This window comes from Mauremys mutica, chromosome 7 (genome assembly GCF_020497125.1).
Source record: "Mauremys mutica isolate MM-2020 ecotype Southern chromosome 7, ASM2049712v1, whole genome shotgun sequence".
In the NCBI taxonomy this organism is placed as follows: domain Eukaryota; kingdom Metazoa; phylum Chordata; order Testudines; family Geoemydidae; genus Mauremys; species Mauremys mutica.
The window spans coordinates 22055389-22078809 of NC_059078.1; the positions used below are offsets into that span (position 1 = coordinate 22055389).

At 45.2% G+C, this 23421-nt stretch overlaps 1 protein-coding gene across 5 annotated transcripts in view; it reads right to left on the reverse strand.

Annotated features, from left to right (window-relative positions):
• Nucleotides 1-1075: 1075 nt before the first annotated feature.
• The window catches only part of CHCHD6 (coiled-coil-helix-coiled-coil-helix domain containing 6), a 180704-nt gene continuing 158358 nt past the window's right edge, over nucleotides 1076-23421 (reverse strand). For all 5 annotated transcript variants that reach the window (XM_045024696.1, XM_045024699.1, XM_045024698.1 and 2 more), the window contains one exon: nucleotides 1076-1648. In XM_045024696.1, coding sequence (XP_044880631.1) covers nucleotides 1625-1648 — 24 coding nt within the window. In that variant the 3' untranslated portion in view covers nucleotides 1076-1624. The remainder of the gene's footprint in view (nucleotides 1649-23421) is intronic.

Sequence of the window (23421 nt, forward strand, 5' to 3'; positions counted from 1 at the left end):
GCGAACACAGTGCCTTGTATAGTGAACAGGGCTTTGCAGCTCTGTCCTGCTTGATTAACAGCAAGTATAAAAGGCTAGAAAACTGAGCTGACATATGGGCACATTTCCAGTTTAAGTGCACCCATGATGAGTGGCAAAGTTCAATAATGACTCAGTAGGTGGCACTCTACTACTGAGCCAAACACAGTTGTGAGGGGCACTGTAATGCTGGAGGTGCGACGTTTTGGCTAAGACGTTAAACTGAGGTCCTGATCTCATGCGGTTCTTGAAGACACAGTCCATCCTTCAATAGCTTTGGTGCTGGCTGGACGTCTCCAGCCCTGCTCATTTCATTCTGGCTACCTTATAATTGCCCCTGTGGTTTCAACTGGAGAAGTTATTCTTCATTTCCTGTCCCAAAGTACTACATAGTGTTCTTGGCATGGGAAATTAAGAACCAAGTCCCAACCTACAGGTGGCTGCATGTCAAAGATGGGAGAACGATCTCTACATGCGCTATACACACACAAGTACAGAGTGTGCAAAGCAAGAGAGACTTGTTCAGTCACAGACCAGAGCTAGGCAGTGCCGATGCTAGGAGACACCCAAAGAAATACATTCCAAATAGACTGACTGCCTCGCAACATGGACAGCGATGCAATGCTAGACATGCTGTTCCCTACTGCCCCTTGTTCCACAAAGAGGGAACACAATGGAGTGGGGGCTGGAGGGTGAGAGAGGAGAGAGTTTACAGCAAGTGGGAGAGGGAGAGTGCACAAGAGACTGGGGCAGCGAGGACTCTTTATTAGGTAAGAAGCTTTTTGCAGCATGATTCACCACAGCTAGTTCGCTTTTGGCCAAGGCTTTTATCCCCTTCCAGCCAAGGCTTTGTCCCCTTCCAAGTACTTTCAGAAAAGCCAAAGTCATTCGACCCCTGGCCTGAAACAAATGAGATTTTTAATTTACAAACTGTGATTGGAACTATTCCTATCCCTATTCCTGATGCTTATTGGGAATTGACAGATTTTCACTGCTGGCAGGGAGAGTAAGGAGCAATTCTCAAACTCACAGGGGTGAAAACATCTCACACACACAGTGACCAATAGACAGTTTATTATTCTTAGGAGGGAGCCTTGGAAGGGAAGGAATGTCTCTGCTGGTGTTAACAACAAGAGCATGCTAGGAACAGTTAATCCTAACAAGCAGGTCAGGGTTGCTTCCCCCAGTACTTCAGATGCCTTTCTCTGGAGCACAAGGACAAAGGCAACAGCACTGGAAACACAGATTGCATAAGTGAAACCAAAACTAGTACGGAATTAACTGGGCCTTGGGTTACATGGGCCTCTAAGCTACTTGCGGTGCTGTGGGCACTTACGATTGACAGGCTTCTTTTCACAATGAACAAATATAAAGGGTGAAGCACATTTGACAGAACTGTGCTGCCCCTCAAGCCCTCCCCCCGCCCCAACTCCAAAAACATCCAGTGAGACAGATACATGCAGGCGTTTAGAAGAGGAATCATGTCGTTTTCTTGGACTGCTACAGACAGAAGGCACCGATTTTGGTCAGCATAAATCCAGAAGGATGCTGGGCTTCCAATGGCCTCTGTGGTCTCTGTTCTCTGCTCTTTGGTGGCTGCCGGGGTTTATCCATCATTAACCAACAGTTCCTGGGAAAGAGGGAAAGAAGATAAAGGGGAGAGCTGGCTGGTTAGTTATTCAACTGCTGACACTGGACTGTTTCTTTCTGAGATGCATGAGTAACAGGGGCAGGGATGAGATATAGATCACACCCAGACAGGAGAAACAGCACCCTTCAGAAGATTATCAGGTACTCCTGGCTGCAAAACAAAGCAAGATGTGGGAGGAAATAGGGATCATAGAACAGGTCACTGAAACAGCCAAATGGCAGAGGAAGAACATTTCAAAATGTGCAACTGGCCCCTCAACTCTTTCCACCCTGTTCCACCCAAAATCAACATGATCCCACCCCAATTTACAGGTCTGTAACATCTCAGGAGGGAGAAGTTAAAAATCCAAAAGCTCCATTTGCTTCCTGATGAGCTTTGAATGAAGATTCTGTAACTACACAGGGTAGCTCTCAGTAGGAGAGATCTTCACACTGCCATTAAGGTTTCCTCTCAGGCACGAGCAAAGTCAAAGTTGGTTTGAAGAGGAGGAATGAACCCAGTCCCAGCAGTTCACTTGCTCCAAGACTGTTTTCTGGATCATCACCCCTACATGTTGTGAAACAACAACAGACCTGGGTTTCCGCTCAAGCCAAGAAGGATTTCTTCCAGGTTAATATATGGAGATGTACCTATCTCCTAGAACTGGAAGGGACCCCGAAAGGTCATTGAGTCCAGCCCCTGCCTTCACTAGCAGGACCAAGTACTGATTTTTTGCCCCAGATCCCTAAGTGGCCCCTTCGAGGATTGAACTCACAACCCTGGGTTTAGCAGGCCAAGGCTCAAACCACTGAGCTATCCCTCTCTCACCTAACACCTCGTCAGCCCCTGCACCATACAGCTTCTGGGAGTTAGCAGCAAGAAACCCCAAACCAAGCTAAAGCATGTTAAAACCTCCTTGTTTGTCCTTAGGGCTGACCCAAACTAAGGCTGCTTGTTAGGGGGTCACCATCCCCTACAATCTCTGCCTGGCTGACCCCATCGCCTCCTCTGATAGTGGAGCTGGAACAAAAGGAAACACCTTTTTGCCAGACTCCTCTGATAACAGGTAAGAGGGGAAGTAACTTGTGGCCTGATTTGCCACCTTTCTGGGATCTTGAGTCCCACAGATGGGAAGGCTGCACCTTGGGACAAGTGAAAGCAGCCCCAGGAGCAAACATGAGGCACAAGCTCTGGTGAGGGGCACAAGAAAAAACTTGTCCAAGGAAGGATTTAACAATGGGGATATAAGGACTTTTGTGAGAAACAGCAGGTCTCCAGCCTCAGATTCAAGAGTCAACGTTCCCAATGTAAATCACACTGGAGACGAATTATTTTTTCCATCGAATATTTATACAGTGCCTATCATGGCAGCATCTTGGCCTCTTACTGTAGATGCCAAACTGACACACACAGAGACCAGTATGACAATAAAATGTCTATTCCTGCCTTTTGATGGGCCTGGGCCCTGACCCTTCCCTGAGTAACCAAGGCAGTTTACAATCTGCTCTGAAGGCAACCAACCTCGAGCTCTGGTAGACCAGAAAGAGCAAGTTCCACGGGCGAGGGCTCTCCACTGAGAATGAATGCTCCGACACTGGCTTTGGAAAGCTCTGCTCCGGTAATCAACAGCAAGAGTGATGATCCTCCCATGACGGTCCATGGACAGGTGGGAACTAGGCAAGTTCCAGATCAGCTATGGGTAACAGTACAACACCCCATGGCAGGGTTGACAATCTGGTGCTGTGTTCACTTCCTAGGCCCAGCAGGGCTTGGAGCACTTTGCTCAGCCCCTACGAAGCTGAACACTTCCTATCCATCTATACATACACACACTCCACCTGACACTTGGACAAGTGCAGACCAGCTTAGAAGGGAACAGCACCCTATTCTCCTTCCAGAGGGTCTGATACGAGAAGGATAGAGGATGAAGAAATAGAGAGTCCCACAGACCACTCTGACCCCCATCAAAGTTTGAGGGACTTTTGCTTTTAATCTGAGTGACACAAACCTTCCTAAAACCCAGATCAACCTCATGTGCTTTGTCCCCAGAGGAATCTTTTAGCTTCTTTGAACCCTGTTCTCTACTTACACTCCATGTCATGTTAATGGTAAGGGAAGACAGAAAACCTTGGGCCTATTCAAACCCTTTTTAGGATATCATGGTTGCTGCAGCATATGCCATAGTCTCCCCGTCTTTACTCCCACTTCTCTCATTTCTGTAAGTTCAAAGAAAACAGCTGTCCTGTAATGAGCTCCTATCTCCTCCCCTTCCTGTGGATGACAGCAGAGCTGATGCCAAGTGAAGGCTACTTTCCAAGGTACTTGTGTGATGCCAGCAAACGTTTCTACTTTTAAGTCAGAGTCAAAACCTTAAGGATGAGCGGTCATTCTTCCCTAGAAGCAGATGCTAGTACTGCCAACCACCTGTATACCCAGGGTACTTTCAGTGATTTATAATCCAGGCTCCTGGTGTCTGATGCCATCTCATATAGTGCATAGTTGGCTTCCCTGCATCAGCAACAGCATCATCCTACCAGCCACACATTCAGCAAATTGACAGTCTGTCTAAACTACCGTGAAAAGCGAGTTGAGGGAACCAGTTATGATGGTGGTTGTCTCCCCTACTGGGTTAAAGCACGGTTCCATTTTGCAGGGCAAACAGAACCTAAACATGTTTAAAGAATCTTGCTAAAGCCAGCTACAGAAAGCAGGTTGAGTGACTCAGGGATGATGGGGGTCTCACACAGCAGTCCAGAGATTCTGGCTGGATTTGAGCTCTATCCCCCTGCCTGCCTGGTGGTCTTCCCTATGGGAGAAGCTGCTTTTCCTGCAAGCACTGGCCCAGAAAGGGGGGTCCTTACAGGAATATCATCACTGGGCCGGCTAACGTTCATCGGCAGCTGGTGATGTCACTCCAGCAGTAATCTAATATTACTTGACCAGCTCTAATTTCCCAAGTCATTTTTCTGATCATTAGAAAGTTGAAGTTTTACATTAATCGGTACATTTTAAAAACTGCAAAATGCAATAAGCAAAGCAGCAATACATTTCACAGTAAAATAATTCATTATATTCATCCTGTAACATTTTAGTTAAGCATCAAGGAATGCTGCATTCTTTAATAGAGCCACTAATGCACCAACTCACCCTTCAATTATATTTTAAAACTTTTTAAAAAGCACTTTTTCTCCCTTCAGATTGTGATATCGATCAGTTATTTTCATTTGTTTTTAGTTGCTGAGAGAAAGACAATTAGCCAGCACTTACTGATTAAAATCAAATCCGTCCAACCCCAAACTATCTACACACCTCTAGGGATGTCTCAACCTGAAGGTTAACAAGCATTTCTAATGCTAGAACATCACAGGATCCATCTCATTTCGGGGGGGGGGGGAAGAGGGAGGGGAAAGAGAGAAATAGAACTTGATGAAACTCCCTGTCTAATAAGCATTGGACCCCAAAGCTGGCAGGGTGCAGAACAGAGCTGCCCACCTGCTTCCTGCCATGCAGCTCACATCAAGGAAAGTTTCTATGAACAAAGGCTGCAGTTGGATAGCACTATCAATCAGCTCAGGCTGCTCCCAATGGAGGCTTGATACAATTACATCTAAGATCAACACGCACTGGATGGAGTGACTAATTAATTTTTGCCCTCCTAAGAGGGTACTGCATGTTGTGCTCGTGAAGGTTATGGGACTGGCAGTGTTTGGAGACTGAAGTACTCTCAGCACACGGCTGATTGGATACAGGGAAACCTCTCACAGCCATGACTGCTTGGCACAGAGACCCAGGGCTTGGCTACACTTGCGAGTTACAGTGCATTAAAAGAGCCCTGGGCGCACTAGCTCACTACCACACTGGCAAGGCATGTAGAGCGCTCTGACTCCATGGCTAGAGTGCTCCTGGTATTTCACCGTGGGGAGTAGAATAACGTTTGCTGCGCCCCCCGCTGGAGCACTGCAGCGCCAGTGTGAACGAGGTGTTGCATTACTGCACTCTGATCAGCCTCCGGAAACATCCCATAATCCCCTTAAATCAAGTGGCCACTCTTGTCATTATTTTGGATATGCCCTTTGAAAGCTCCATTTCTGACAGCCGGCATGCTTATCTGCTCTGAGACAAAGCAACCATTACTGTGGAATGCTGTGTGTGAGAGAGAGAGAGGCGGGGGGTGGGCAGGAAAGAAGTTTGCTGCTGTCTGAACTTACAAGACAGCATGCTGACATGCTCTCCGCCCCCCAAAAACCCACTCTCTCTCCCCCCACGTACACACAACACACTCCCTCTCACACTCCACCCCAGCCCCCCCCCATTTGAAAAACACGTTGCAGCCACTTGGATGCTGGGATAGCTACCACAATGCACTGCTCTCTGTGGCCGTTGCAAGAGCTGTTAATGTGGCCACGCCAGTGCGCTGGCAGCTGTCAGTGTGGACAGACTACAGCGCTTTCCTTACTGCGCTCTACAAAGGTTGGTTTAACTCAAAGCGCTCTACATCTGCAAGTGTAGCCATGCCCTCAGACCCACTCTCATAGCATTTACCAAAGCATCACAGACCAGTGATATCTTGTCTCCAGTAGTGGCCAGTGACTGATGCTTCAGAGGGGCACTGAACCCTCTTAATATGTACTTAGGTTCATTTTAGAAAGAAAGCAAAAACCACGGCATCGTGTATGAGCTGGCTTATGAATACACCATTGCTCCTCCAGGATGGAATCAACTGTGTGTCACGAACCCTATACTGTTAACAGATAATGATGCTGGGGGCCTGTGATTTTGGTGCCGGAGATCAAAGTTCTATCCCCACAGCCACTGTAAAGAGATAATCAGTCATAACTGCTGCACAGCAAAAGCCAGGGGGAAGGCATGGGTGGGGGGTCTGATTTTTCACAATATCATATGCACATACACTTACGATGAAAGTAGAAATTGTCTCACTTATCATAGGCTATCCAATTAAACAAACTGCTGGGTGCTTACCCTCCGCATCCCCACAGTATGCCATTCCAGGAATTCACAGATTTCACTGGATGAACCAAACAAATCCCTCACATGGCATACACAGCATTCCATCCCTCAAAGCCAGTCTAAGTCAGCTAGCAACCAAGAGTTGTTCCTGTGCGATGGCTGTTTGGTGGCCCACAATGAAATGAGTTAGAAACTTCAGCTCAAAATGTCTTCATAATAAACCACCACAACTGGCACTAAGTAGTCTCCTTGTTACAATTTCAGTAGTGAAGCTAGGGACCTAATGGGGGCATGGAGGCCATACTCCTTAGTCACACTTGGAGGAACAAGGGTGAGGCGTGTTGGCAGGAGAGGGGGGGAGCTTGCCATGCTGCTGCCCAGGATATACATGATCTGTAGATGGAGGAATACAGTCTCTAAGGCTGTCAGTCTAGCATCTTTAAACGTGTGTGTGTGTGTGTGTGTGTGTGTGTGTGTGTGTGTGTGTGTGTGTGTGTGTGTGTGTGTGTGTGTGTGTGTGTGTGTGTGAGAGAGAGAGAGAGAGAGAGAGAGAGAGATTGATTTATATAAAGAGTACAAGATAGTTCCTCACAACTACAGCTCTAGCAGGAAGGGAAATTTGTCCAGTCCAGAAAGCATCTCCAACTTTGCTTGTCTCTACCTCCCCTCTCTCTCTCCTGACATGCAGCAATGTGAGCTACTAACCCACAACTCGTTACCACTGTGAGGCTCTTCCCCTCAACTAACAGCACTGAAAATCAGCCAGCTACTAGGCTGCCAGTCTGTCATCTCACAGCAGCGGCATGGAAAGCCAGCTACCCTCCATCCCTGATTCCATCAGGGCGCACAAGAAAGGGTCAGGCTCTGCAATCTTTTCAACTCAAGACATTTTGTCCTTTCTGAGGCTGTGTTTAGATGTGGGGCCAGGTAAACCCACTCATCCTCATACCAAGATCAGGGGCCAGGTAAACCCAGCAACAAGGTTTTGTAGTGCTGCTCTATTATCTTCCTCCCTTTTATTCTCTGCCCTGTGTGTGCAGCCAGACGGGTAGCCAGTTAAGATCACTTGGGCCAGTATAGAGCTGTAGCGAGGAACCTTTCCCCCTTTGCCCCATCAAGGCTGGGTTGATCTGGCTGTCAGGGTCCTGGTGTTGCCTGGCACTTCCTGGCGGGTGTGGAACATTCTCAGTTGACAGCCTCAGACCCTGTGAAACTTGCTCCCTCTGGTGGTTTGTGGGAAGCCATCTTTGGCAAACCTCAGCACAGGGCAAGGCACATTTGTTAAATTAAAGCTCGAGCAAACACCACGGCAGCAAACCCTGCCTTTTGCCGGGTGCCTCTGATGGACACTATTTTATGTTTGTTTTAATATTATTTTCAGCGCTCAGGCTCCGTGGCAACAGGATCAGGATTGCCAGCCACAAGCCAAATGTCTTGGATCCCCCTTCTCTCCTGAATCCCTCCCCGAGAAGGGTGGTGGAGAAAAAGGGGGAAGTGGATGTTTTAAGCTTCTCCCCCATGGTTGCTGCTGTAACCTCACACCACAAACCAGCTTATCCTCTCTTTGGAAAAAAACTTTCATTTAAATTATTATGAAACTTTTTGTGAATCTGCCAAGAGAGCTCCCCCAAGGTTCTGAGTTCTACACAGCTATCAAGGGACCTCTTTGAGCAGCGTGCAATCACCTGAGTGCAGAACATTAACTCCTCATTGCACTTGTGCTGCAGATGCTGACACTTGCTGCCTTATCTTTAGCACTTCTGTGGGGCTTTCCCTCTCCAGAGAGCTTTACAAACATCAGTTACCTTCCCAGAATCTCATGGAGGTGGGGAAGTGTTATCCTCATTTTACATGGGGGATACAGGCTCAGAAATATTAGGTAACTTGTTCAAAGCCATGCAGAGGGAGTCAGTGGCAGAGCTGGAACTACAACTCTGGAGTTCATGGCTCCCTGCCCTATGTTCATACCATACCTCTCCACAGCAGCCTTAATACTGGTGCACGTGTTGTCTGCCTTTAGCCAGCAGGACTGCAGAAGTGTTTTTCACTTTTGCTAACTTAGAAGGGCCCTCCAAGAAAACACAGAAAACAATGCCAGTCCCAAGATGGGTATTTAAGGCCTTTTTACTGGCTAAGGCATTTGCTCCTGGACTATTAGTACCTCAAACCAATTTTAAGGGCATTTGCGTCACTTTGATTTGCAGGTATTTTTCAGTTATGTGCAATCGGTATTGTTGCATTCAATGTACGGTCTAGTCCAAGGAGCAGCTGTGCTGACAAATGGATCAAAGCACTTCTATGCCATACACTTACTGCACAAAAATAAAGCAGCTTGATACCTCCTCTCTATCTCACGTCCTTCAGGCTAACACGCAGTCCAAGGGTACTGGGGAGGTCTGCTTTTCTTATCGCAAAGTTTGGATTAAGAGAGGGCAGGAGGATGTTTAAGCACCAAGAAAAATAGTTCATTCAATAAACAACCCACAGAGTTCTGCTTCCTCATCCCCTACTCTGTTAACTGTTCCCAGTAGCTATGCAGAGACAGAGGAAGAACAGAAATAAATAGCTTCTGGCCTACTTCACTCCTGGATATAGATCTCAGAAGCCAGCATGATGGCAGAATGGAAAGCCTCCAAAAGGGTGCAAAGTGTATTGTGGGGAACCACAAAGAGCACATCAGCATGGAAGCCCCCCTCTTGGTCTACACAGCCTGATGGAAAAAAGGAAAAGGAAAAAGATCTTCTCTACTTATTTCTTTTATTTTCTCCTTGACTTGAGAGACCAGATGTACTGTTTGCTTTGCTCTGCCACTACACCTCCTGTCATCGGTGTATGACTGGAAGATGGAGTAATTCACTAGCTCCACTAATCTCTAGTTGTTCTGAGACTCACCTGTTTGTTCATGCATTATAACATATTGATTTCCACAGGACAATCACTCTGATCATTGTTCTAGCCCAGAAAGAGCCCTCATCATTACACCTGCTTTATAGGAAATGTTTTCCCACTGGCTGAGAGTTTCTGCAATTCCCAGAATGCTGTAAGCAAACAGACTCCATTCGCTATCAAGTCAGCAGCCCCAACATATTATGCAGGGAGTACACAGCTTTTTTTTTTATTTTGGACATGAGCTGGAGAACACTGGGGGCAAGAGGAACAAACATAATTCCACAAAGGGTCACTCCTGAGAGAATGATTGCTAACGGATTGCAATAAATACTGAGAGTGTTTTTTATTAATGTCCATTGATTTTATCTTGTTTTCACCATTAAGAAAGCTGACCAGGCTAGAGTGATGTTCCTTGTGCTTGGCATGCAGACTCCCCCCACGCCTAGGTGGTGACGCAAAAGGAGAAAAATTTAGAATAATTCATTTGTGAACTCCTCTTCGCCCCACCCATCATTTAATGATTTGGAACAGGGTACATTTGACAATTATTAAAATATTTTTTATTTTTCAGTAAAGACTTATGGAGTGATGGAAATTGTATAGGAAGCCTCTCACTGCTAGATTAATCCTGCTGTTCTGATGCTGGCACTTGCTCAGAGCTTGGCACCTGCATCTCCCTGTTATTCCAGTCCTGAATCCCCTCATGTCTCTGTGCACCTCAACTCTTCCATGAAGCACTCTCTGCTATTGTAGTCCCGGGCTCCACACACAGCTCTGTCCCTGCACCTCAATCCTGACCTGAAACCTCACTTGCTATTCCTATGCTGACCCCTCCCCTGCTCTGCTAGTGCCTCTCCTGGCTATTACAATCCTGAACTTCTTGAGCCAAAAGTGCCATATCATGCTGAATTCTGTCAGTCACTAATGTTCTGTAATATGAAAAAGTATCTGCTATTAGACAAGGCTCAGGCCAAGCTCATTTGCCTTGTAATTTAGCCTACCTTTAAAGCCAGCCCTTCCAAGATAAAAATCTGGTACATCTGCCTATTATATCACTTAGTTCTATTGACTGTGCCATTATCTGAACTGCAACCTCTTAAAGAAATAGGATGTTTCCTCTTGCCTCTGCAGGAATAGAACCTTGGATCACAGAGGCAGCCTCACAGCACACACAGCTGATGGGAGGGCTTATGGCTATTGTCTGGTTTGTTCCATAAAGTACTTAGTTCATTTTTAGACTCTGTAATATAACAACAATCAAGATTAGGTGATGGGTCTCCCATATGGCAGCACAAAACAATAATCGTCAGAACCCAAATCCAGGCCTGGGACTTGCAGTTTTGCAGCATGTCTAAACAAAAATATGCAATAGAGTTAGTACTATATCTTACTGGAGGAAAAGGACATACAGCTGCTGTGAAGTGGGGGCTGGGTTTCTAGTGGTATGAAATGGCTCCACTAGAGTTGTTCAAGATTGCTTCAAAATTCATTTCCCGTTAGGATTGTGACTTCTCACAACCAGACACAATGATTCCGCCTTGGACGAAGATAATTACATCCCACTATACCCATTAGAAGGTACAACCACAACAATGCACTTTATAGGAACAGAGAGAGAAAGGAATTTATCGGGAAAGGACAGAACACTAGATATTCCTTTCCAGTGCAATTGGAATAACCCTTCGCACTCTTTAAGCTTGTAGTTTAGACCTCAGGAGGGATAAAGGAATCCAGGAGACACCTGATGTTTTCTACAGCAGAATAATTACAACCTGTGCAAATTCAACCCTAGTTTTAGGTGGGATTAAAAGAAATGTTGTCAGTCCTCATACCAAAGACCCTGGATAACTGCAGCCAGGGGAGCAATACTCCCACTTCCAGAGCCAAAAGGAATAGAAAATCACCTTGTGATGCAACATAAAACTTTGGTCCTACAAACTGTAACCCAAGAGCATTAGTGAAGTCAGGACAGAGGGTAGAAATATTGTTGCTGGTGTAGAAAGGCTGTGGCTGCAGGCACTTTTAAATCACTGTTATGTTTTACCTTGCTCAGAGCAGATCTAAATGAACCAGAGTATATACAACTTGGGTTCCTACCACGGCTACAACCAGTTGAACTGAACAATTGGAGCAACAGTGGGAAATTAAAAGAAAAATAAAAAAATACTAGTACAGACAAGGCCAAAGAAACATTGTGGACCAGTCTTGTAACCTCTCTATGCTGCCATAATATTTACCTGTCTCACAGGGGTTGAGAGTGACAAGGTGGGTGAAATAATATATTGTACTGAACCAACTTCTGTTGAAGACAGAGACAAACTTTAGAGCCACACAGAGCTCTTTTTTAGGTCTTGGAAAGGTAATCAGAGCATCACAGCTAAATAAAAAGTGAAACAAATTGTTAAGCATCTCTGCAGTTGTAGGAAAACGGAGGGTTGGTGGGCTACAGATTGTTTTAATGAAACATAAAACCAGTGTCTCTATAAAGTCCATGGCTTTTAATGAAGTTATGAATATAAGCTCCCAAGCTCATCTTTTGAAGATGTTGTGTAGGTTTCCTTTGAGGACAAGGACTAAGAAATCAGATAAGAGAGTGATTGTTTTGTGAAAAGTGTTTGCCCTGGGATGATAAGGCAGAATCAGTGAAAGAATTCTTCTAGTTCTCCATGTTAGTATGGTATCAGGGTCTGTGGTGGGCCAGAAATTCAGTCCCTTGGAGAATACAGGTAATTCAGCTTAAATTAGGGAGTCCTTGATAAACTGATGATGTTGGGGTGTCATCTATGTTGTCCGCCTCAAAGAATCCTTTCACAACAAAGATGACACCATCTACAATGATCATGTCCCCACTGACAATCAGGAAAAAAGAATAATCTGACAGCCCACCCCCAATGGACACATACTTGATCATTACATTGATTGCTTTAGTTTAAAAAAAACAACAACAACAACAACAAAAAAAACCCCAGATTGAAATCCGTAAAAAACATCACACCCATGCCCGTCACTCCACCACTGAGGGAAGAGATATACAGCCCCTGAAGTCCAACCAACCGACAAAGGGAGTGCCATCACAGTTCTCACCGACGATTACTGTGTCAACAAGGCCAACCCAAAACTCTCTGACACCACCTACTATAAAGAACTAAAAGATGACCCTGCACCATAATTTACCCAGGAGTTTAAGAATATCATCAAATCCTTCCCCAAACAACTCCAAGAGACACTCCATAACCTCAACCCGCAAGAACTCACCCCACCGACCTTCTACACTTTCCCAAAATACACAAATCATATCTGGCCACGAAACTCTACTGAGGGAATATCAGGACTCATAGAAACCATCCTCAAACCACTAAACACACAAAAGGCCAGGTTCCCCCAAGACAAAACTGATTTCCTCTAGAAACTCGCAACATTAACAACCTTCCTCAGAACACCAACCTTGCCTCCATGGATGTCATCTCCCTGTACACCAACATCCCTCACCATGATAGCATCACTGCCTGCCTCAAACATCTACACAAGACAATGAACAACAATCAGGTATCCATCCTAAACACAGAGCCAAACTCATCCATATCATCCTCACCCATAACCGTCTATTCAAAAACAAACACTTTGTCCAAATCATGGGAGCAGCCATGGGTCCTAGAATAGCTTTCCAATATGCCATTCTCTGCATGGGGCCACCTCAAGGAAGAATTTCTGGAAAAATGCACCTCGAAGCCAATGATATGCCTGAAATACATCAATCATATTGTCACCCTCAGGACAGATTACCTAAACCACCTCAAATTTCCACCACAACTACAACCACCACCACCCATCCATCAGACTGCCTCAAGAACACTCCCAGACCAGTCATCAATATCCTGGGCACCACAATCAGCTTCAACAATGTAACCCTCCAGACAACTGTATACAAGAAACCCCTGGATTACCACACTCACCTTTATAGATCCAACTACACCCCAGACACCACAAGAAATCTTATCTACAGCCATATACTCAGACACCATAGAATATGCTCTGAGGTGAAAGTCTGGGATACACACCTTAACACACTTAAAACTGCCTTTGCCAAAGGAGGACACTCCACCAGAGAAGTAGATCACATGATGGAACGGGCCAACCAAATACCTCAGGAGACCCTGCTTCAATAGTGTGTGTGTGTGTGTGTGTGTGTGTGTGTGACTGCACACCCTTAGTTGTCACCTACCACCCCTCACCTTTTGTAACAAACAATTTGTAACTGTAACAATTACAACTCATACTTGATGAGGACTACAACCTGAAAGAAATCTTCCCTGAACTCCTCTTCTTCCCCAATCCTCCAACCTTGCCAAGCTCATCAACAGAAGCAAGCTCCCCACAGACCAGGACACACCAACTCAAAGCAGCATCAGACCCTGCCACAATAAATGAAAACCCTGAAGACATATGTCCACTGCTATGATGATCAACACCCCCCATAACACACCTTTCAAGATCCATGGGCTCTACACATGCCTATCACAACACATGGTGTACTTCATTCAGTGCATCAAAAGTCCAAACAATAATGATGTGGGTGAAACCAAACAATCACTATGCTCTTGAATGAACTCTCACAGAAAAATGATAAGACACAAAAACATCTCATCACTCATGGGCAAACACTTTTCACAAAACAATCATGCCATATCTGACCTCTCAGTCCTCATCCTCAAAGGAAACCTGCACAATACCTTCAAAAAGCAAACTTGAGAGCCTAAATTCATAACTTCACTAGATACTACAAATCATAGACTAAGGCCATGTCTACGCTTACAAACTTGAAGCGGCACAGCTGTACCAATATAGCTGTGCCATTGAACGAGTATTCATGTAGCTGTGTTATGCTGACGGGAGAGAGTTCTCCCGTCGACTTAAAACCAGCTCAATGAGTGGCACTAGCTACGTCAGCAGGACAGCATCTCCCGCTGACATAGCACTGTGCACATAAGCACTTATGCCAGCACAATTTATTTCGCTCAGGAGGGTGTTTTTTAACACTGTGCGAGAAAAGCTTTGCTGACGTAAGTGCTAGTGTAGACATGGCCTCAATAGAGACTGGTTTTATGTCTCATTACCACAATCTGTAACCCACTTACCCTCCTTTGTCCTATACCTGCAGAGGTATTAATTGCCCACTTCATCTTGAATGGTTTCTTGCAACATGTGTTAACTGCTTATGCTTAATTTGTTTCACCTTGTATTTAGCTGTGATGCTCTGATTACCTTTCCAAGACCTAAAAAAGAGCTCTGTGTGGCTCTAAAGTTTGTCTCTTTCTCCAACAGAAGTTGGTCCAATACAATATATTACCTCACCCACTTTATCTCTCTCATGTTCTGGGACAAACACAGCTACAACAACACTACAAATCACAATGGGTTGAGAGATTAAAGTAAATAGTTGGAATGTAGTTCAAATCTCTTGGATTAAAGGGATTAGAGAAGTACAAAGTACATGATACAAGATAGTATAAAAGAAGACACCAGTAAACTGCATCTCTGCAAGAATTAGAACCAACCCATACAATGACTTCTGCAGACTTCTAGGGAAAGGAAGTCGGAGGAGAGAGATTGACACCAAGATATCAGAGGAGTATTGGCTTTGAAGCCTGTAGTTTGGACATCTGAATTCAGAATGTCACACTGTTACTTAATAAATCTACTTCATCCCAGCGAAAACCATAAATAGGCAAGACTACAGGCAAGAAACAGAGGAGACATAAAAGTCAGATATGCAGAAATTCATTTCGGGATCAGTTTACCCTTGGAAACCCCTCTGGATTTCAGATTCATGAATTTGTATATCCAATGTTCCAAAAATAATTCATTACAGATTCTATGCAGGGATTACTGTATCACAGGGGTAGGCAAACTATGGCCTGGCCTGTGTGTTCCTGCTGGGGAGCAGGGTCTGGGGCTTAACCTGCTCCAGTGCTCCAGCCAGAGTGCAGGGTCGGGGGCTGCTCCACACGGCTCCCAGAAGCCGCGGAATGGCTCCCCTCTGGCTCCTATGCGGTCCAATTGTCCCGCTCCAATGGGAGCTGCAGGGGCGATGCCTGCAGAAGGGGCAGCGTGCAGAGCCGCCTGGCCGTGCCCCCACGTAGGAGCCGGAGAAGGGACATGCTGCTGCTTCCGGGAGCTGCTTGAGGTAAGCGCCGTTTGGATCCTGCACCTTTGAGCCTCTCCCCACACCCCAACCCTCTGCCCCAGCCCTGATCCCCCTCCTGCCCTCCAAACCCCTCAATCCCAGCCCAGAACACTCTCCTGCACCCCAAACAGCCTCACCCGAGCCCGCACCCCAACCTCCTGCCCCAGCCCTGATCCCTCTCCCTCCCTCTGAACCCCTCGGTCCCACCCCAGAGCACCCTCCTACATCCCAAACTCCTCATCCCCAGTCCCACCCCAGAGCCCGCGTGCCCCAGCCAGAGCCCTCACCACCCCCACCTCATTCCCTCACCCTAGCCCGGAGCCCCCTCCCGCACCCTGAACTCCTCATTTCTGGCCCCACCCCGGAGCCCACACCCCCAACCAGCTCCTTCACCCCCTCTCACAGTCCAACCCCAATTTTGTGAGCATTCGTGGCCTGCCATACAATTTCTATTCCCAGATATGGTCCTCAAACCAAAAAGTTTGCCCATTCCTGCTTTATCATGTTCAGAACCACTGACATCTGAGAAAAGGCTCCTTTAAATATTTTTTTCCCTGCCTCATCAAATGCCATTTGACTGAGTGGTAACTAAAGTCAAATGAACACACTCTGGCCAGACACAACAATTTTAGATTCTTCATCCCCCTTCCATTTGATAATTCAAACTCTCAGCTCAGTTCACTCACTACACTTCCCACAGAATTAAATACCATAGTGCATTAGTGCACCAGGCAATTCTGATGCTGTCCAACTTTGATGTCACTGGGAATCCATATTAATCTGAAACTAAGTCCACCAAGTCTGGTCAAGACATGATTTTCTCTAAAACAATGTCATCCTGATAAAGAGAAAATACTCCCTGAATTTCCTCTGTATCCCTAAAGACTGTCCAACTTCCCTCCTACATATCCTTAACCCCTCAAAGCTCCAAACAGCAGCCAGGGGCTGGAAGATCAAGGAAAACAGGATGCTGTTCTGTTCTGAGGCAGTCAATGCTGCCCCTTTATAATCACTGGACACATTATTAATCGATGCCTCCTTCTTCCCTTTTCAAAATATCACATTTATCTTGTGAATTTCAGTGCTCATGAAAGTCAAGTAGAGACAAGTTTGCAACACCCAACCCCATCTACAATGTGAACAGTTTGTATGTAGGCTTCATCACCACACAACTCTGGCACCATGTCTCAGTCCAGACCTGTAGTATCACCTGCTACATGCCACTTGAGACTCTCCTTAGCAGAGGCTGAAAGTCTTGCCATACTATGCGGTAGTTCTTTGATTAATAGAAAGTAAGGGTGTTTAGAGGCGAGAGAGAATGTGTACGATTCAGGATTCCTGGGTTCTATTCCCAGCTCTCCTACAAACTTCACGGAATGACTCTAGGTAAGTCACTCTCTGCCTCAGTTGACCCTTTTGTAAAATAGGAATATTGCTACTTACCAACCACACAGTGGTCCTGCAAGGGTCCAAATGCATTAATTAATTATTTGTTACTGGAGGATGCTAGAGAAGTACAAATTTTTACCACTAAATTCTCTTGGGATTTATTTCCACAGCAAGATTTGAACTCTGGCTTCGGAAAGGAAAAGCTAATGCATTAATTTGCTGTGCTAGCCAGCCCCCTTCTACCTTGCTTTAAAAGACTCCTGCAAAGTACTGCGTATTTTGATTTCCACTTCAGCTCTGGGAAAACATTTTGCGTAAGGCTAACTCCTCTCCAGTCCAGCCTCATATATTGAGTGCACACATGCGGGCAGGAATGACTTCCCTAGATATCCCTCTTCTATGCCTAATTCTATTTCTGCTCAGTGATATACTGAAATTCCACCCAGAAGTATTATGAGCTTGACTGGCTTTATTTGTTTAACAGCTCCCATTTTCATTAAACTGTTGCCATTCGGCAGCCAGTAATTTTATTTGTATGATAGCTGTATTCATCTCGTGCTTACGGGTGTTAATGTCGATTCCTCTCTGCAAGGGGAAGAGAAAGGGTGTCAGCAGAGAAGACAGCGCTGGGGCAGAGGGAAGGCTGCACACACAATGTCTATTTGCAAGTATGTAAGGAGTATAACCTTCCCTACCTGCTTTTATAAAACACCTACCAATGACTGACTGATGTCAGAATAAATAATCCAAGGATGAATCAGAAAGATATTTTACACAGAGATTAACTGAAATGCACAACCATAAGAGCTGGAGATGAAATGCCCTCCAAGCAGGACTGACTCCTTCAGATCAGTGCTGCAGCACTTCAACACTGGAAACTTATCTATAAAGCTACCGAGGCATTTGTACCACATTCAACTCCATGGTATCCAACAGTGCCTAGAGACCTGATTAGATCACAAGGGGAAGAGTAGTCTTATGGTCTCATCCACACTAAACCCCTGACTGATGGGCCTCTGCAGACCTGCAACAGCCAAGCACAAGAATGTAACAGGCATTTCTCATCATGTTTTCTGATGTGAACAAACTAGGCTGCAGCTGAAAATTAAACTGTCTACTTCCAAACCCACACCTCATGGGTGGAGGCTCCAGCCTTCACGCACCAAATCCAAACGTTTCACTTCCTTACATTTGCTGGCAGATCCCGCCTTTCTACTGTGTCAAGGAGCCAGGAAACCCGGCAATCTGGGTTTCTCAACTAGCACATAATGAAGACTTATCACCCATGGCAGGAAATGCATGATCCATTGGATCACTGATGGGTATAACACAAAAGCCCGAATAAAACAGGAAAGCTAACAAATGGATTAAAAACGAAGAGAGGTGCCTGGCCATGCACCCACATGCAGATGCCCAGCCATGAACCAATGGTAGACATGACCAGCCACCAACTCAGGCACATGCAGACACTAGGCCACTGTAGCGGGGCGGTCACCTGCTTCGGCCCTGAAAGGGTTACAGCCAGCCCTGGGAGAGGGCTGGGGCTGTGAGCCAGAGACTAGGCTGATGGGGAAGGCAGCCACAGCTGGGGCTACACCCCAATCAGGCCACAGCTGGCCCTATAAAAGGGCTGTGAGGCAGCAGCTCAGGCAGTCTCTCTCTAGCGGTGGAGAGAGAAGGACTTGGCTGCAGGGTGCCTGAGGTAGAGCAGGGCTGGGGAAAGGCAAAGGAGCAGGGGAGCTCCAGCCTGGCAATTCCCCAGGCTGCAGGCCTGGCTAAAGGCCCAAAGAAGGGCACTGGGGTTGCAGAGGTGCAGTTTAGGGTAGGCAAAGGCAGTAGGTCCAACCCCCCCTTGCCGATGATGAGAGTTATAGACTACAGTCTGCCCCAGTGAGTGGGAGCTAGATGGTGATTGGCAGTAGCCACGGAGGCAAGGTGGCGGTAGAGGGTTGGGGGTTCCCCTGGGTGGGGAGACCCAGGGAGTGGGGGTACTGCCAGGGGGCATCTGGGTCCGGGAGGGACACGGGGGGGGGCCTAGCAACAAGTGGGACATCGGCCAGCAGAGGGCGTTCTGGAGCTGGAGAGCTAATTCCCAGGATGACTGGCAGGAGGCACCGTGCCAGTGAGTCATCGCTTCGCCATAGCCACATACACACAGTTGTCATTACTCCTTAACACTGCAGCAAAATGGTTTTGTATAGCTGACCATTTTTATCCAACACACCCAATGCTATTAAACATAATTGCATACATTATGCTATAACTATGAATGCAGCACTAACAAATGAAGGGAGAGCAGCAACGATCCTGGGAAACGAGGATGTTTCTCCACATATTGCCTCCTCCTATCTAAGTCAGATCCAAGCCCATTTCCAAAATTAAAATCCTTAAAAAAAGCTGTATTTCTCCCACAAACTTTCTCCTCCTCAGGATGGAATGTGACAGTTCCCATGGTTAATGAGATGGAGGTGGCTAGGAAAAGACACTAGGGCTGCCTAAATGATCATCTCCCCTTTCCATCACTGCAAACTTATAACCTAAGATACATAGAGTGGAGACCTGCTGCCATCTAAAACCAGCTTTTACAAACAGGACCTGAGGTGGGATGTTTAACTAGAACAGTTTAAAATGCATAAGAGACTGGAAAAGAAAGCAACACTTTATAAATATGCTATGTGGGTGTCTTGTGGACACAGCTCAGGCCGAGGGTGTTTTAATTTTTGACGAATGGTGCTGGTCGCATCTTGTAATTTCTCTCACTGTGGAGCGTGTCTGTTTGTGATAGATACCAGCACAGCTGCTTGGGTGTCCTTTTATCTGCAGAAAAGTATTGTCTGTTTGGACCAACTCATCCCGAAACAGGAGCCCCCGAGGGGGAAGAGAGAGAGGAGGGGATGAGGGAGCTGTCAACTGGGAATACATCAATGCTTCTGATGTAAAGGCTCTGGCAAATAACAAGCTTCATGCTTCAGCTGAATCCTTTCCTCACCCCTCCCTAACCATTCTTTACCTGTAGCGCTAACACCTACTTATTCTCTTTCCACAAGGCCTAAACATTTAAACAAATTATTTAATATTTGCATCATGATAGCACAAGGATTGAAGCCATGGACTTGTACAAATACACAGGAACACACAGTTAGCAACCTGAACATCTTATAATCCAAGAAAAACAACGTAATAGAGAGGAGACACGGAAGAGAGGTACACAATCAAGATTTACACACCTTTTGTGTTCGTGCTGACAGTACATATCCCCACTTAGCTTTCATGAACTGGACAATTTCCTCTAAGCAAAACAAACCATCCAAAATATTTTGTTTTCCTGGAGAGCCTTTCAGAAAAGGATCTCAAAGAACATACAAATATTAATTGAGGCTCATCAAACCCTGAGATATGTGCTATAATGAAAACAGAGCAATGGGCTGTAAAAAAATTAAAAATCAGTTCAACAAAAAAACCTCACAAAAATTTAATTTTCACTCAAACAAAATGTTTTGTTTCACCCAGTTTTTTGTTTCATTTTGGGTGAGGGGTTGGGTTTATTTTCTTTGGGTTTTGTTTTAAACTTTTTTAATTAGCTAAATTTCTAAACAAAACAATTTTGAAACAAAAAAATGGAAAAGTTTCATTTCAGAATGGTCAAAATGAATCTCTTAATTTCAAGAGTCAAAATGGTTTGTTCTGATATAGAAAAAAATCCTAATTTTTTAGTCAGACTACACTATTCATCAAATTTGACCCAAATTCACAAATAGCTTTGGTGCACTGAAAAAAACTGGAGTCCTAGGTCCCAATTCTTACTGTAACCATATCACGATGCCTCCCTCAAACAAAGCAAGAATCTTGAATGAGTTATTTTTTAGAAAAGGAAAACTATAGTGATTAACTATAGCTTGGGAAGAATATACTCTTATTAAAACATGATTTTTTCAAAACGGTGTTTAGAATAGCTATCAATATTTCACTATTGCCATAATTATAAATGGTGTCCGAGTGGAAACAGCCATGTACAGACACTTCCTGTTTAGTCTAGGAAATGCAGCTGCCACATGAATTCATGGAAAAGCTAGGACTTTCAAAAAGTTTTAAAAAAGCTATGCAGTTTTAAAATATACCCTGTTATATTCATTCAAGACTTGCTAAGCCACTACTAAATAAAGCAAAATTAATTATTGTTAACTTAAACAGAGATATTTTTAACAGTTAACTCATAGTATTGAAAGCCTGAGCTTTCCTGTGTCTCTCATCTGGATTCCCTCAAACCTACTCTGCATCACACCATCAATATGGCAATTTTCAATTTGATTTTTATCATATTTAAGACAATTCCAAATGTGAGTGATTTGCTCTTGTCATGAATGATCAGACTTCTGTTAACACTGGGAATTTTCCTTTAAAATGGATAAAGTTTGCAAAAAAGTTTCCACACAGGTTTTGACAATGTGGTAACTCAGGGGTCAGTGGGGACAGAGGTAACTTGGGATCTGAACTAAGTAAGGTGGTGACCTTCGCTGTACAACTGGTAACACTATGAAAAACACTAAGAAAACATTTCCTGTGCCATAGTGTTTAAGTTCACCATGGTACTTGTGGCTGCTTCTGTACATGTGAAAAGCAGGAACCAACCCACATTAAGTGTCAGTTTGGTGTTTTAATACAGTAAGAGCTACATTCCTACCATATATTTGGGTGGGTGGGTGCACAAATGATTTTTCACTGGTGATCTCCTTGGCCAGGCAAGGACAGCCACGAGCAGAGGGTTCTCAGCATGAGGCACAGAATTATGGAGACTGAAGGCGACTACACTGAAACCAGCCAGTCTCTGCTTTTCATCCGTCTGCAGATAAAATAATAATGGGAAAAAAACCCCACCCAAAGCCAGCCCACGCAGCACAAAGAGGACAAGCGGGTCGTTTAATTTGCAGAGAGCTATTCCATTTGTCCCACTCCACTTACTGCGGTGTTTGAACAGACAACCTGCTCCCCTTTCATGTGCGCTGCGGTGGCCATTTCTCTAGAGCTGCTCATCATTTCCTTATCAAGCTGGAAAAAATGAAGGATCACTGGAGACAGAGCTTAGCCTCGCTGAGATTTCACTCTCTCGGTGGGTTGTAAATGCCCCTATAATGTTGGCTTTTTAAATCTTGGGTTATTATTACCCACAGCTGCCATTCAGCCTACAGAAAATAAAGCACAACGGCTTTCAGGACAACACAATGACTCTGTGCATTTGCCAGTGATTGGGAAAACAATGCTGTCGAGTTTCAGCTTTACTGGAAACCTTTATGTTGTGGGAGTCTGACTGCCTGTATGCCTCTGCATGGGCAACGGAGGGGTGTGAATGTGTGCCATCTGAGATTGCAGGTACGTGTGCCTCTGTGTCACACTGAGAAACCTGTGTGAATGCACGTGGACGCTCACCTGTGAGTGAGTCTGTGCCTCTCTGTAGGATTATTGGGAAGTGTGCATATGGACCTGTGAGTCCAGCTGTGCATCTCTGAAGGTCTATTGAGGAGCCTGAGTATGAATGTTTATCCCTGTGTGAATGTGCATAACTACAAGTATGTGCATGTGGATGTGCAGTGTTGCCAGTTCTTATGATTTTATCCCAAGTTTCATGATATTTGGTGTTATAGGGATTTTTCTCAACATTACTCCAGCACTTGGGGCTTTATTACATGAGAATCTCAAAAAGTCCTGTGGCACCTTATAGACTAACAGAAGTTTTGGAGCATGAGCTTTCGTGGGTGAATACCCACTTTGTCGGATGCATCCGACGAAGTGGGTATTCACCCATGAAAGCTCATGCTCCAAAACTTCTGTTAGTCTATAAGGTGCCACAGGACTCTTTGCTGCTTTTACAGATCCAGACTAACACAGCTACCCCTCTGATACATGAGAATCTGAGTTTTCACCTCCATGTGAAAGAGGATTTGACCCTCAACGGCTGCAAAGAAAAAATGTGGCCCCCTAACGGGTCAAAAACAGGAATGCAAATGAGTGTTCTTGTGAGTTTTGCAGACCCATGATTTTTGAATGTTTGTACATACATTCCCCCCTCCAGAGTGTGCTGTATTGCCCACCCGAAGTATTAAAAAAATTATGAGTCAGCCCTCCATCCCACTCAAATCATAAGATTGTTTTAAATACATTTAGTATCCTTTTCATTTGCCTTCTGGTTTTTGAATCTTTGGGGTGGACTCAGGTCATACTCTCAAGATTTTCTTTGTAAACACAAAGGACAGAAAAAAAAATGAACGCTGAGACTCATGTATTCACATGACTCCAGAAGCTGGGGCAATAAGAAAACTGTGAAATATTGCAAGAGTTGGCAAAGCAG